At 34.3% G+C, this 14,644-nt stretch overlaps 1 protein-coding gene across 1 annotated transcript; it reads right to left on the reverse strand.

Annotated features, from left to right (window-relative positions):
- Positions 1–12,372: 12,372 nt before the first annotated feature.
- On the reverse strand, positions 12,373–13,913 carry LOC113766389 (gibberellin 20 oxidase 1-D-like). The gene is made up of 3 exons (XM_027310585.1): positions 13,363–13,913; positions 12,929–13,250; positions 12,373–12,654 (listed from the first exon to the last, which is right to left on the reverse strand). Exons 1-3 carry the CDS (start codon positions 13,911–13,913, stop codon positions 12,373–12,375), a joined length of 1,155 nt encoding a protein of 384 aa, XP_027166386.1.
- Positions 13,914–14,644: the final 731 nt, after the last annotated feature.

Here is a 14,644-nt window from a genome sequence, read left to right on the forward strand (position 1 = left end):
CCAACGGCTAGTTGACTCTTCAGCTACTTCTATCCGTTGGAAGCATTAATGAAGCACTTTTTTGGTCTCCTATAAATAGAGCATGGTCAGAAACTTCAAATAACTTTTGCACACTGAAGATACAAAAGATCTAGAGTGATTTTAGTGAGAAAATACTCTTTAAGGAAGATTTGTAGTCTTGGTGGTGTGAAGTTCGTTGTAAGTTTTTCATTTGTGAGTGAATACTTCAATAGTGTTGTGAAGACCCGTAAATTTTCTCTATTTCATAATATTTTATTTTGTTTTCTTGCATGCATTTTCTTCATTTAACCCTATTATATTGATTTTCCAGAGATTTTTATAAGTGAGTATAGGTTTTAAATCATTTTCATAAAATAAGTTAGTTCATGATAAGTTTGAAGTGCGTTATAGATGTGGGACCCGCTAGTGCGCTAAGTGCGATAATTAATTGAAGTTTTGTATTAAGAAATGTTATTTTACCAGGTGCTAGGAGATAATTGGAGGTTAGCTAGATTAATTTGTATTGGGAGACAAGAGGATGAGAACAACATTAAAAGGTGCTAGGTGTGCGATCCGATTAGAGTTGGACTTTGACCTAACTTTCTTACCTTTACTAAATACCAAAAATTTGACCAAAAATATCCCATTTCTTCTTCCTTCTTGGCCGAACACTTGAGAGAAAGAAAGAGAGGAAAAGTTTCATCTTCAACTTCAAATCCAAGCCAAATCTTAAGTTCCAACCATTAGAATCTCAAATTACTCCATAGAAACGTCTTGCTAGGGAGGATTAAGGAGGTTGGTGGAGTTGTTTTGGAAAGGGAAAACCTAAGTTGCTAGCTTTCTTGAGTTGTTGAGGTAAGTTGCTAAGAAAGTTCCTTCTTTGCTTTCATAATGGTTTATTAGTGGCTTTTGTGGCTAAATATGTTGATTTGTAGTAGGTTTGATGGTTGGAAGTGGAGTTTTGATGGAGTTTTGATTTCTTATTGATTTTTCTATTTTTATATAGAAATTATTGTTTAGTCATGGATTGATGGGTTGTTATAGTGTAAAATGGAGTTGGTATACGTTGGTTGCGGAAAATTTCTGGTTTGGTGCGGAAATTCCAGTTTAGGGTTTCAACTAACCCTGTTCTGCCCGTTTCTGTTCGGCCATTATGGAGGCCGAATTGGCCTTAGGTTAAAACATGAAAGTTGTAGGAAATAATGTTTTATAGCTGTCTGTAAAATTTCAGCTCGATCGGAACACTGTATCATGTGAAATGACCGAAATACCTTTGACTGCCCATAAGCCCTGTTTTGCGGACAGTTTTCTATCTTTGTGGAGATTTCAATTTTTGACTCTGAAAATACATGATTTAGCTTTGGAGGCCTTCATAAGAAATGTAGGTATATGTCTTGGTTTCGAAACGCCATAAGATACACCTCAATCGGACTTCGGTAGCCTAAGTTATTGTCGTTTAAGTATAGTGCGGTTAACTAGCCTGATTGTGGGACTCTGGTTCTGTCATTTGAAATTTTGATCTGGTTACACTACGAACTGGACTGAGTGGTCTTCATCAAAGTTGTAGCCCTTTATCTTAGCTTCGAAATGGTATAAATTGTACACCAATTCGATAAGCGTACCTTCGGTTGTGCTCGTTATACTAAGTAACGGCAAATCTGTCTTTTGTTTTATGACTTAAACTTCATTTCCGGACATTTTCCTAGTTTGATTTTGTACTTGTATGACCTTGAGCCTAGTTGAAGGGCTATTGTATTGAGATTTCTTATGTGTTGAATTGGACTGAGTTGAGGAAAAACAATGAAGCCATATATGGCTGGAATATAGCAAAATACAGAGGGCATGCTGCCCAAATTTTAGGGTTACGCGATTCCTTCAAATTGAGTTGATCTTAGTAAAAATGAAGGGTTTTGGGGGTTGTTTGTAACCCTATGACCAACTGTTATCTTTTACTTAAAAGTCATGTTTTTATTCTTCTGTACTAGTACTTAACCTGGAAAGGCGTACGACATGTAGTCGAGCCTCATTTATGCATTCCATTTACTGGGTTTGTGGATGTGCGAACTATAATTGTTTTATCTTGATTATTTTAGGGTTTCTTGGTGATTAAAGCCACTTTGGGTAAAAACTTTTGAAGTATCTGTACTGGAACTGGTGAGTGTACCACTCCCCTCATTTGTTGTTTAACTTGGTTTCTGTATATGAAATCTGTGATTTGAATGACTGTACTATCTGTTTCTTCGATTTGAGACGAGGGTGTACTGTATCATACTCGTTCTCTTGTCTGTCTGTATGCCTATTTACTGTGTGTAATCTGTTATCTGTATCTGAGTCTGTTCGGACGTCGTTTGATGGCTGGTATCCAACGACCTTTCTGTGACCTCTGAGCTCAACACCTGTGGCCAGTTACTCGAGTCGGGCTGGCAAGGGCCTGGTCGATCAGATAACGAACCACGGTAGTCTATTTCTGGGAATCTTTGGGTATTGAGACTCTTGATTCTGATATACTCGAGTATTACCACTTCTGTTTCTGTTGAGGTGTTCGGGCCTGGTAAGGGGTATATTTGGTAGACGGAATTTGGTGTAAAGTGGGGTCTACGGACATGTTGGTTCTATATACGTTGACAGAGAGTCAACGGGTTTGGATCAAGTTCTGCCATGGAAATCTGGCTCCTGAGAGCCACCTGTATCCTTCCTATTTGAATCATGGTGTTTAACTGCTTTACTTTATATCTGTCTTGTATACTTGATTGGTTAAACGTGAAATGCCAAGATTTGCCTGTTATTATTTTGGTACCTCATTGAGCGTAAACTCACCCCTTTCCCGTTATCTTTGTTTTCCTTTCAGGAGAAACTTTGAATCCTTGATTTTGGAAGAAAGGGTCGAGCTAGTGTAAATATTATTTTGTTAAGCTCTTTTGTAACCGAAAACCGAATTGTATTTTTAATTGTATGAATACTTTGGTTTGTACTTTAGTTTAGTTAATTTGTTAAAGACTCCGATGTAAATATATGTATAAGTGTTTAACCTATTAAGTGTATTCATTTGAGATAAGAAGATTGTATGGTTTGGTAAGCATGTTCTCACCTTAGTAGTCTTCGATTGTTCATTTTTCTTTGGATCCTATCACGCGTAATATAGGGTTTGTGAGATTCGACAATGTAGTCCTGGCGAGAGTTGGGCAGGCGGTCCGCCGAACCCTTTGGTTCGCCTTAGGGGGAGGTGAGGCTGTCACAAGTGTAGCTCTGTGAGGGTTGTCCTGAGAGATAGTAAAACTTCCTAACTTGACCGAGTGGAGCTTGGGGGAAGGAGGAAGTGAACCTTCCTTTGTATACAAGATTAGTTGTATTTCATCAATTTGAAAAATCTTGTTTGAATTGATCTACAAGCTCAAGAGGATCTTGGTAGTCAATTGGTTTGCAATTCTTCCCTTCTTATTTACTTATTGTTATTTTGTGATCTTTAAATTGCTTATATCTTCTATTTCTCTCAAGTGATTTGTTTCATTGATTGATTGATTTATTGTGTGATCACTTAGAAAAGAGGGTAAATTTCATATTGAGCAAAAAGTGCCCATAACTTGATTAGTTTTCTAATCAACCTAATTCACCCCCCTCTTAGGTTGTCTTCGATCCTTACAGACGTCTGATAAGCATGTTATGCATTTGAAACATTGTCCAATTACCGAAATTGCACTTAATTCATTTTTTGGATGTCCAATTCTTCTAACCCGTGTTAGAAACTGCGTTTAACCCTAAGTGATAAGTTTCATGCAAACTTATTTTCCTCATTTCTTTCCTTGTTGAGTTTGGACCTGTTCCTAGCAACTTTCTCATGAAAAGATATTAGTCCAAATCATTATTTTGGCTTGTTAATCATCAAAGTCAAGCATTGATCAATCTAGGTCTTCACCATCACTTCCCAATTGATGTTTTTAAGTGCAAATACATTGGAAGGTCCTTTTTATCTCATTTTTGCTTTTAATTCCCAAGTGCATGCAACTTATTTGGATGTTTAGAGCTTTTTAATTTTAGGTTTTCTTTGTGTACATTTTTATTGAATTCCTTGGTAATTTGTTTGCAATTTTGGGATTGTCTGCTCTTTTAATGTGACATAAATCATTAGACTTTTACTTGGATTCTTAACTTGAGCCCTTCTCCACTTGGAGTTTAGCGGATTTTCTTGAACCTTTTATGCTCGAGACATGCTTCATGATAGACTAAAAGAAAACTTTGATTAGTGGTTTTGTTGAGAGTCAAAGACGTGTGGTATTGTGTAGTTTGTGACAAAGGGAGAACAAATTAGGCTCCAATGGCATTTCGAAAAGAGGTTTAGAGATCTTAGTGTTGGTATTTGCTGATTCATCTCCCTCTTTTTTTAAAAATTTTTTTTCCTATTTGTTGCGAGTTCTAGTGCATGTACTATGTGCATGAGTGTGTAAGAGATAGAAGTTAGTGTTCAAACACTATTACAAGCCAGCCTAACTTCTAGAGAAGAAGAGGAATGTCAGGAACCAAAGTTCGAAGACTAGAATTAAGAATTAAATGAGAGAGAGAAAGAGATTAGGAGGAGGAAAAGAGAAAGGCAAAATAAAGAAGATGAATAAGCAAGAGAATTTGCATTTCACTAAAACTGATCAATGATTACAATTAAGTAGTACAAACACTATTTATAAAATTACTCAACACATTTCAGCCATCCAATCCTCTAGAATTAACTACCTAATGAATTAGGATCATGACAATATCCCTCTCTTAAAAGAACCCTTGTCCCCAAGGATTGAGATCAGGAATGATACTGCATAGCTTGGCCTTTAAAAGAATATGACCAAAGGAGCAGCCTATATCAATTTGTTTTCAAAGTCTTTAGGTCAATTTTGGAAGTTGCAACCTGTAGATATTCCCATCCTCCTAGATCCCATGAAATTCTCTCTTCCAAAAGTTTGTAGCCTTGAATTGAACTCCCTATTGCAGGCCTAGTTCTTCAATTATCAAAATCTTAGACATACCATAAACTTCTATGAAAATATCTTGTCCTTGTTCAATTATAACTTTGACATAGTTCACCTCCATTTGATTAGTAAAACAAGTATCTAAATGTTTAGGAGACTTGATTTGAAATGAGAACTCAATTGCATCTTTACAATCAAGTGCAACTCAATAATTTGAATAGCTTGAAACCTTGCAACCAAGTGTATACTGATGCAAACCAAAAAGTTGCTATTTACATGAGGATATTCCCACTTTCATTTCTTCCCTAAGATTGATCCCTCTAGAGTCAGCATCAACAAAGCCTGATAAGATGCATTTTGTTGGTATATTTATGATTATTTTCCCCTTGATTGTGGTCAAATACTGTTTTAATTGATTGATTCTACTTATATTTGGTATTTGGTGCTAATCGTAGGGAGGTGGAGCAAAAAGTGATAAAAAGGGTAATTTTTCAAGAATTGCTGTCAAATCCAGAGAAGTCGGGATTTACGCACGTGGTAGTTTCCCAATTCAAGATAAAGTCTTAAGGAGCATGTTTCCAAATACAATTGGGAAACAATTTAGATTGTTAGGGAATTATCTTAGGAAAAGTAGGAAGTTTTTTTTACTTCGAAAGCTACAAAATAGGAGATAATAAAGGTTGACTATTGGTACTTGGAAATGGTAACGATTTTGATTAGTCAGGGAAGTCTTTGATAAACTACTAGTCTCGGCACTAACACGGAACCATGCGAGCTTTTCTCTTTGTTTTCTTTTCTTTTGCTTTTCTATCGTGGAACTTCATGCAACTTTCGTTCACAAAATTGCATGGGTTACTCTCAATGGAGAGTAACTAATTTTTCTAGTCAAGGAATGGGATTTGGTTTATCTATATTTGTGAGATCTAATTATTTTATTAATTTATGTTATTCATTAGTATTCGTATATTTTCTGATTTAATTTCTCATGGATGTTTTGTTATTTGAATATTAGGGCTCAATATTTAATTCAACTTAACAAACTAATGCCAATTAAATCTGTAATTGTTTAATTGTTTTAAATTAGTAGCAACTAATGTGATTGGTTTCATGTTAGGGAAATATATGATCTAATTTAAATAAACATTGGCAGGGTGTTTATTAATTAGAACAGGGTTTTTCTAGTTCCTAGTGCAATCAATGGATTAAATTCCACGAGTATACCTAGAATTGTTTCTTGATTAGGGAAGTATTTAATGCACGTACCTTAACTATCGAGACGGTAAGGAAAAGTTGGTTGTTTATCGCGTGCATGACAACTATAACTTGTTTATTAGCGAATAGCTGAAATAATTCTTGCATCGATGAACAGTTATATGAACCACTTCCGAAGTTATATCCTTGGCTAGACCTTCATTATTCTTGATTTAAATATAATTCACTTCTGCTTAAGTATTTTTATTTCTGTTGAGTAGTTATTTTTAATTTTAATTTTAATTCTCTAAAGCCCCCTCCCTCCTCCCCAATTGGTTTTGCTTGGAAAGAAACAAATTTTTCCCAATCCCTGTGGAGACAACCCTACTCACCATTATATGCAAATTTTTATTTTTCTTGAGTAGTTTTTTATTATTCCACAGGTTCGACACCTGCTAAAGACAACGACTTAATCTTTCTCATCTCAAATTGGTTTCTATTGGGATGAATAGGCACCCAAGCTCCTACTAGAGTTATGTTGAGGGATTGCTTAAAGTTTAAAGCATACTTCATACCCCAGTCTGATTCTTCTACCCTTCATTTTAGTTGTCTTTGAGTAATCAAGTCTCCAGTTGGATGAGCACTACTATCAAGATTTTTGTAGGAAGTTAAATCCTTTCCATACTGTACAAAACAATTTGCCATTAGAAAATTTAGCCTCAAAGACTTTGAAAGAAACTCAACTTGAGAATCTACTATATCATCATTCTCCACATCCATCATAGACTTAGCAGACAAAGTATGTGCATTAGTATCCTTCAATAAACTTCCTTGATTTCTTATTGAGAAAAATTTTATCAGTGTAGCTCCTTCTATGTACATGACAGTTGGCCCTTCCAACAATAAGGAAATTTGACCTGACTACTTCTTTTTTTTTTTTTTGGAATTTTGTCGTTCCTTATGGATGCATAATAAATAAACCCTTAAACTATTATGGAATTTGACTATATTTTATTATCTCAAGCAACCTTTTCTTGAATTTGGCAAATTTTGAAACTTTCTCATTTTTCATAGGTAAGGCATCATCCAGTTTTGAAAGTTCGTAGGTACTTTTAACTTTACGAGTGAGTACGGACTAAGCTCTCTAAGTCAAGAATGGCCCTAAATAGATGCCAAAAGGTAAAGTAGACAACTATTTCTCTAAACAAGGAAAAGCTAAATTGTCATCACGAAGGCCATTAAAGCTCTTTATTCATGAAAATTGCATATTGCACTAGTTGTCTCGGGTTAAACTCCTCTCCATTAACTAGAGAAGATTTTCTCTCTATTACATCTAAATAAATATAATTTTTGAAAAATAAAACCATCCATATTATATTCTCCAATTGGTTAAAGTACGTACAAAAGTTGAAATTAAATTGATTAAAGTTTACTATTGGATCAAATTTTATAACTTTCACCGTAATTTTGACCCATTTTGCACTATCAAAATATTTTGTACAAATTGAGCTATAAAATATTCAAAAATGAGCTTAATTTTTTAGTATGTTGATCTATTTGTGGAAATAAAATTATTGACACAAATAGATTATCGTGAAAAAATTTACTTGTATAAATATAAAAAATAGATAAATGAAGAGAAAAATAATAGAAAAGATCTCATCCCCAATTGTCTCATATAGGAGTTCATTATTGTCTACACTCCATAGGACAACACCAACCATATATACTGCAATACAACCCTCCATCATCACAGGCTTTGTGGTGGGTTGTTTTATTTCTAACTCTTTAAGGGGTTGATATCCATCTTTTTCTCTAAAATTTCTTGTCACCTTGACCTAGAATTCTTAAGTCTAACATACTTGATTTTGTTTGCAAAGTATTTAGCTTGACTAATTAAGTAGCCGTTTTTGAGCATCCCTTTGGTGTATAAGCCATTTTGCAAAAGCGTTCAGGGTTTTCATATCAGCTTTGTAATGTTTTTGAGTGAATTTAAGCAACTCTAACCAGGTAAAATCTAGAAACATCCTTGGATTATCAGAAGATACCAATTCTTCCGGGGGGCTTACGACCTTATCCATTTTGGGACACAGGAAAAATGCAATAGATTTTCTTGGAGTTTGAGAGTTCACAATAGCTCTATGCAAGCAACTTTTGTAGATTCCATTTGAAAGAGCCTGAAAGACATTAGTCCCCAATAAGTATTTCAGTCCTGATGCAATTAATGAACCGAACACTTTGAGCAAAATGAACATTTTTTCCTAAACAAACAAGAATTTTGAAAAGAACAATATGAGATAACAAACATATTCGATTTCAATTTTTTTTCTTTTTCAAAACTATCTTTTGAAGAAATCAGACATTCGAAATAAGAACTGGAACAAATCAGTAGATTAGACAAAGAAAGAGCTAACTGCAATGACACCAACGGATTACTATACTGTGACTCGCCATGAATGTGTCGCCAATATTGATGACAAAAGCTTCAGGGTCAGGAGGAACAGAATTCCATTTTCCATTGACATACACTTCAAGGCCTCCAACATGATCGATTGAAGAATTGTTAAGGACGTAGGGTTAGTATGAGGACCTGTTCCAAGAGTTAGATCAAGTTTTTGGCATGGAGGATAGTAGTTTAATCTCATTATTGAATCATCTCCTGCAAAGAATTCTCTGAAATGTTTCGCTTTTACTCCAAGACTGGTTCCCATGGCAAGGAATTGCTTGAATGCCAACATTTTGGAGAACTCCATGGTCCTACACACATACTTTAGACTTTCCTTCTTCTCTTTAGTCTTGATTGCACTTCATAGTTCATACTTCACATTTAGGCATTGTTTAGTTTGAGAGAAAGGAAGCAAAAGAAAAGAAAAAGACACCAATGGACAAGAAAGAGAAAGAGTATAGAAAAGAGTGATTTCCATCTATCTTGTTTGGATTAAGTATGAAAATAAAAGAAAGAAAATATTGAATTTTTGTTTGGATAGAAGAAGGAAAAGAAAAGAAAAGAAAAGATCAAGTGTTAATTTACCAGAAAAAATATGGAACAATGATCTTTTAAAAATTTTTAAATTATTTCAATTAATTTAGTTTCATTTCCCTCCGTTTCTACCCACTTTTGGGCGGAAATGAAAACTCAATAAAACTATTAGACTCTTTCATTCGCTTTCCTACAAAATCACAAGTACAATTATTCAGATTGTACTTGTTATTAGTTGATATGAAAAGATTTATGACTAGATGGCTTTCTTGTACGGTTATGTATAGGATAGTTACAAGTTGCTGTGTCACTTATTATTATTGGTTGTCTTACAAATAATGTATTTTCAACAATTATGCATGTGAATTGTGTGCAAATATGTTATTAATTGATTAATGCATGTGGTATGGTGTGACAAAATTTGTAAATGTACATAATATGTATATAGCTACATGATCCAACAGTGGAGTAAGTACTACCAACTGGGTGTTTGTCGTTCAACCCACGTTTATTTGCAGATCAAGAAAGTCAACTCGTGTACGTTTAGGAAATAAGTGAGAAAGGTAAATAGATAGATGTTTAAATTCTATGAAGTTGGGGTAGAGCATTTTGTAGATGCAAGTTAGTGAAATGTATGTATTTTATTGGTATCTGTAAGATTTAAATTTTAGTGAAATTTTGTAAGTTATGATCATGATGCCTTATATTTATGGGAGTAAGATCTCATAGATACGGCGTACCACGTTGTAAATCCGGCCTAGGGACCCGGATTTGGGGTGTGATACTTTTACTTTGAAAGCTACAAACTATGAGATAATAAAGGCTAACTATTAGTACTTGAAAACGGCAACAATTCCGATTAGTCAGGGGAGTCTTTGATAAACTACTAATCTCGACACTAAGACGGAACCACACGAGCTTTGCTCTTTGTTTACTTATGCTTTTCTTTCGTGGAACTTCATGCAACTTTCATTTGCGTGGGTTGCTCTCAATGGAAAGTAACTAGTTATTTTTTCTAGTCAAGGAGTAATAAAGAATTTGGTTCATCTATATCTATGAGATTTAATTGTTTTATTAATTTTTGTTATTCATTAGTTTTCGTATGTTTTCTGATTTAATTTCTCATGGATGTTTTGTTGTTTGAATATCAGGGCCCGATATTTAATTCAATTTAACAAACTAATGCTAGTTAAGATAGTTAAATCTGTAATTGTTTAATAGTCTTAAATTAGTGGCAACTAATGTGATTGTTTTCATGTTAGAGAAACATGTGATCGAATTTAAATAAACATTGGTAGTGTGTTTATTAATTAGAACAGGACTTTTCTAGTTCCTAATGCAATTAAGGGATTAAATTCTACGGGCGTACCTAAGGTTGTTTCTTGGTTAGGTAAGTAGTTAACGAGCGTACTATAACTATCGAGACAGTAAGGAAAAGTTGAATATTTATCGCATGTACGACAACTGTAACCTGTTTACAAATGAATAGATGAAATATTTCTTGCATCGATGAACAGTTGTATGAACCACTCCGGAGTTATATCCTTGGCTAGACGTTCATTATTCCTGATTTAAAAATAATTTACTTCTACTTAAGTATTTTTATTTCGGTAGAATAGTTATTTTTAATTTTAATTTTAATTCTCGAAAACCCCTCTAATTGGTTTTTCTTGGAAAGAAATGAATTTTTTTCGGTCCCTGTGGAGACGACCCTATTCACCACTATACGTAAATTTTTATTTTTCTTGAGTAGATTTTTATTATTGCATAGACTCGATACCTGTCAAAGCCAATCATTTTACTTCCTCATCTCAAATTGGGTTCTATTGGAATGAATAGGCTCCCAAGCTCCTACCAGAGTTATCTTGAGGGATTGCTTAAAGTTGAAAGCATACTTCATACCCCAGTCTGATTCTTCTGCCCTCCATTTCAGTTGTCTTTGAGTAATCAAGTCTCCAGTTGGATGAGCACTACTATCAAGATTTTTGTAGGAAGTTAAATCCTTTCCATACTGTACAAAACAATTTGCCATTAGAAAATTTAGGCTCAAAGACTTTGAAAGAAACTCAACTTGAAAATCTGCTATATCATCATTCTCCACATCCATCATAGACTTAGCAGATGAAGTATGTGCATTAGTATCCTTCAATAAACTTCCTTGATTCCTTATTGAGAAAAATTTTATTAGTGTAGCTCCTACTATGTACATGACAGTTGGCCCTTCCAACAATAAGGAAATTTGACTTGACCACTTCTTTTTTTTTTTTGGAATTTTGTCGTCCCTTATGGACGCATAATAAATAAACCCTTGAACTATTATGGAATTTGACTATATTTTATTATCTCAAGCAACCTTTTCTTGAATTTGGCAACATTTAAAACTTTCTCATTTTTCATAGGTAAGGCATCATCCAGTTTTGAAAGTTCATGGGAATTTTTAACTTTATGGGTGAGTACGGACTGAGCTCTCTAAGTCAAGAATGGCCCTAAATGGATGCTAAAAGGAAAAGTAGACAACTATATCTCTGAATAACGAAAAGTTAAATTATCATCAAGAAGGCCATTAAAGCTCTTTATTCACGAAAATTGCATATTGCACTAGCTGTCTCGGGTTAGACTCCTCTCTATTAACTAGAGAAGATTTTCTCTCTATTACATCTAAATAAATATAATTTTTGAAAATTAAAACCATCCATATTCTATTCTCCAATTGGTTAAAGTATGTGCAAAAGTTGAAATTAAATTGATTAAATTTTACTATTGGATCAAATTTTATAACTTTCGCCGTAATTGTGACCTATTTTGCACTATCAAAATATTTTGTACAAATTGAATTATAAAATATTCAAATATGAGCTTAATTTTTTAGTATGTTGATCTATTTGTGGAAATAAAATTATTGACACAAATAGATTATCGTGAAAAAAGTTACTTGTATAAATATAGAAAATAGATAAATGAAGAGAAAAATAAAAAATAGATAAATTGAGAGAAAAATAATAGAGAAGATCTCATCCCCAATTGTCTCATATAGGAGTTTATTAGAGTCTACACTCCATAGTACAACACCAACTATATATAACTGCAATACAACCCTCCATCATCACAGGCTTTGTGGTGGGTTGTTTTATTTCTAACTCTTTAAGGGGTTGATATCCATCTTTTTCTTTAAAGTTTCTTGTCACCTTGACCTAGAATTCTCAAGTCTAACACACTTGATTTTGTTTGCAAATTATTTGGCTTGACTAATTAAGTGGCCTTTTTTTTAGCATCCCTTTGGTGTATGAGCCATTTTGCAAAAGCGTCCAGGGTTTTCATATCAGCTCTGTAATGTTTCTGAGTGAATTCAAGCAGCTCATACCAGGTAAAATCTGGAAACATCCTTGGATTATCAGAAAATACCAATTCTTCCGGGGGGCTTACGACTTTATCCATTTTGGGACACATGAAAAATGTAATAGATTTTCTTGGAGTTTGAGAGTTCACAATAGCCCTATGCAAGCAACTTTTGTAGATTCCATTTGAAAGAGCCTGAAAGATATTAGTCCCCAATAAGTATTTCAATCCTGATGCAATTAACAAATCGAACACTTTGAGCAAAATGAACATTTTTTTCCTAAACAAACAAGAATTCTGAGAAGAACAATATAAGATAACAAACTTAATATATTTCAATTGTTTTCCTTTTCAAAACAATCTTTTGAAGAAATCAAACTTTTGAAATAAGAACCGGAACAAAGTAGCCAACTAGACATAGAAAGAGATAACTGCAATGACACCAACGGATTACTATACTATAACTCACCATGAATGTGTCACCAATATTGACGACAAAAGCTTCAGGGTCAGGAGGAACGGAGTGCCATTTTCCATTGACATACACTTCAAGGCCTCCAACATGATCCTGATGAAGAATTGTTAAGGATGTAGGGTCAGTATGAGGACCCGTTCCAAGAGTTAGATCAGGTTTTTGGCATGGAGGATAGTAGTTCAATCTCATTATTGAATCATTTCCTACAAAGAATTCTCTGAAATGTTTCGCTTTTACTCCAAGACTGGTTCCCAAAAGCTCCATAATTTCAAGAGATAGACTACTCATGGCTTCACTGTACTTCTGGAACACCTTCCTAAAGACAAAGACAAGAGAAAGCAATGCATCATCAAAAGTAGGAAAGCAAAAAAAAAGCCTCTATTGTACTGAGAAGAAAAATAGCTAGTGGCATGTATGCAATTTCATACCCAGATTCTCCAAAATCTTCACCCATTGCATTCAAGAAGTAGCTTTCAACAATGTTTAGGGCCTGTTGACCATCAGTACAATATCGAAACGAGAGCGTTTCTTTCCATGGAAGTTTGGAGGAGAACCTATTAGTGAAGCTGCTAGCATAACCACAATGATCCCCAAACTTTCTTTGAACTCTTTGCTTTTCTTGCAGTGGCCTATCAAAGAAGAAATCCAAGCACTTGTGGGCTGCTTTTAGGAGTTGCAAGTCCACCCCATGATTAACCACAAGAAAGAAACCATGTTCAAGACATGCCTGTTTTACTAGCTTAGTTGTGGTGGAGATAACGACAGGGTCCCCAGAGAGGAAGCCATTCAAATCTATACATGGCACATGAAGCATTGGAGGAGGTTCAGAACAAGGCTTTTCCTCATCAGGCCATATGAACTCATGAGGAATGTCAGATTGGTTTTGGAGAAAAGGTGCATCAAAGACAAGTGACTTTTGTTCACCTTTGATTTCATTTGTTGTTGGAGATGATGACAACTGATTTTTAGCACTAGGCATTGCCAAGTTAATATATTTGATTTTGGCAATTGGCAATTTGTGTTGCCTCTGTATATGCATGTATATATATAAATTGATGGTAGGTAGAGAAGGCAATGTTACCATAACCATTCATCCATCCATATCTTTAGCTAATACACAGAGATGGATAAGTAATAATAACTTATACGGAGATCTATGGAAAGAAAATCTGGATTTAAATGCATGGTTGAATCATTTAGTTTTTTTCCAATAGGAAAAATTTAGGTGGATTCTACTTTGGTCACTATCACGGATTAGGACATGCGCTTTATCGTATCCATGAGTAAATATTTCATAGTTGTCTTATTAGACCGTACACCTTTCTTAGCATATCTAGATAATAATAGGTAGGAGTATAAATTGAAATATTCTGGAGCTACAAAAATAGTTAAGTTGTTAGTAGCTTATTAAAACATTCCCCCTAGAGTAGTTATAGGGATTCTTACAGATCATCTATCAATATTAGGGACGAACACAGGGGGATGGATAGGGGCATCTGCCTCCTCAATAGTTTTTGAAATATTAAAATCCTCCCTATGATTTTAGTTGTCAAACAAGAATTATATTACTTTGGTCCACCTAAGCATAATTACTAGTAGTTGTTTTCATTATTTTGTTTAATTTCATTTTTGATAAATTGTCCTAAATCAAACTAATAATTAGTTTCCTTATAAAGTATGCCATTGGTATCTACTTTACCATACGATTAG

The sequence above is a fragment of the Coffea eugenioides genome, chromosome 3, assembly GCF_003713205.1.
Source record: "Coffea eugenioides isolate CCC68of chromosome 3, Ceug_1.0, whole genome shotgun sequence".
Lineage (NCBI taxonomy): Eukaryota > Viridiplantae > Streptophyta > Magnoliopsida > Gentianales > Rubiaceae > Coffea > Coffea eugenioides.

Excerpts from the sequence above, each read along its gene's own strand:
- LOC113766389 (XM_027310585.1), bottom strand. The coding sequence starts at position 13,913 with ATGCCTAGTGCTAAAAATCAGTTGTCATCATCTCCAACAACAAATGAA. Across the intron at positions 13,251-13,362 it reads GAAGATTTTGGAGAATCTGG|GAAGGTGTTCCAGAAGTACA; the intron begins GTATGAAATTGC and ends CTTTGTCTTTAG. Across the intron at positions 12,655-12,928 it reads ATATTGGTGACACATTCATG|GCTCTTTCAAATGGAATCTA; the intron begins GTGAGTTATAGT and ends AATATCTTTCAG.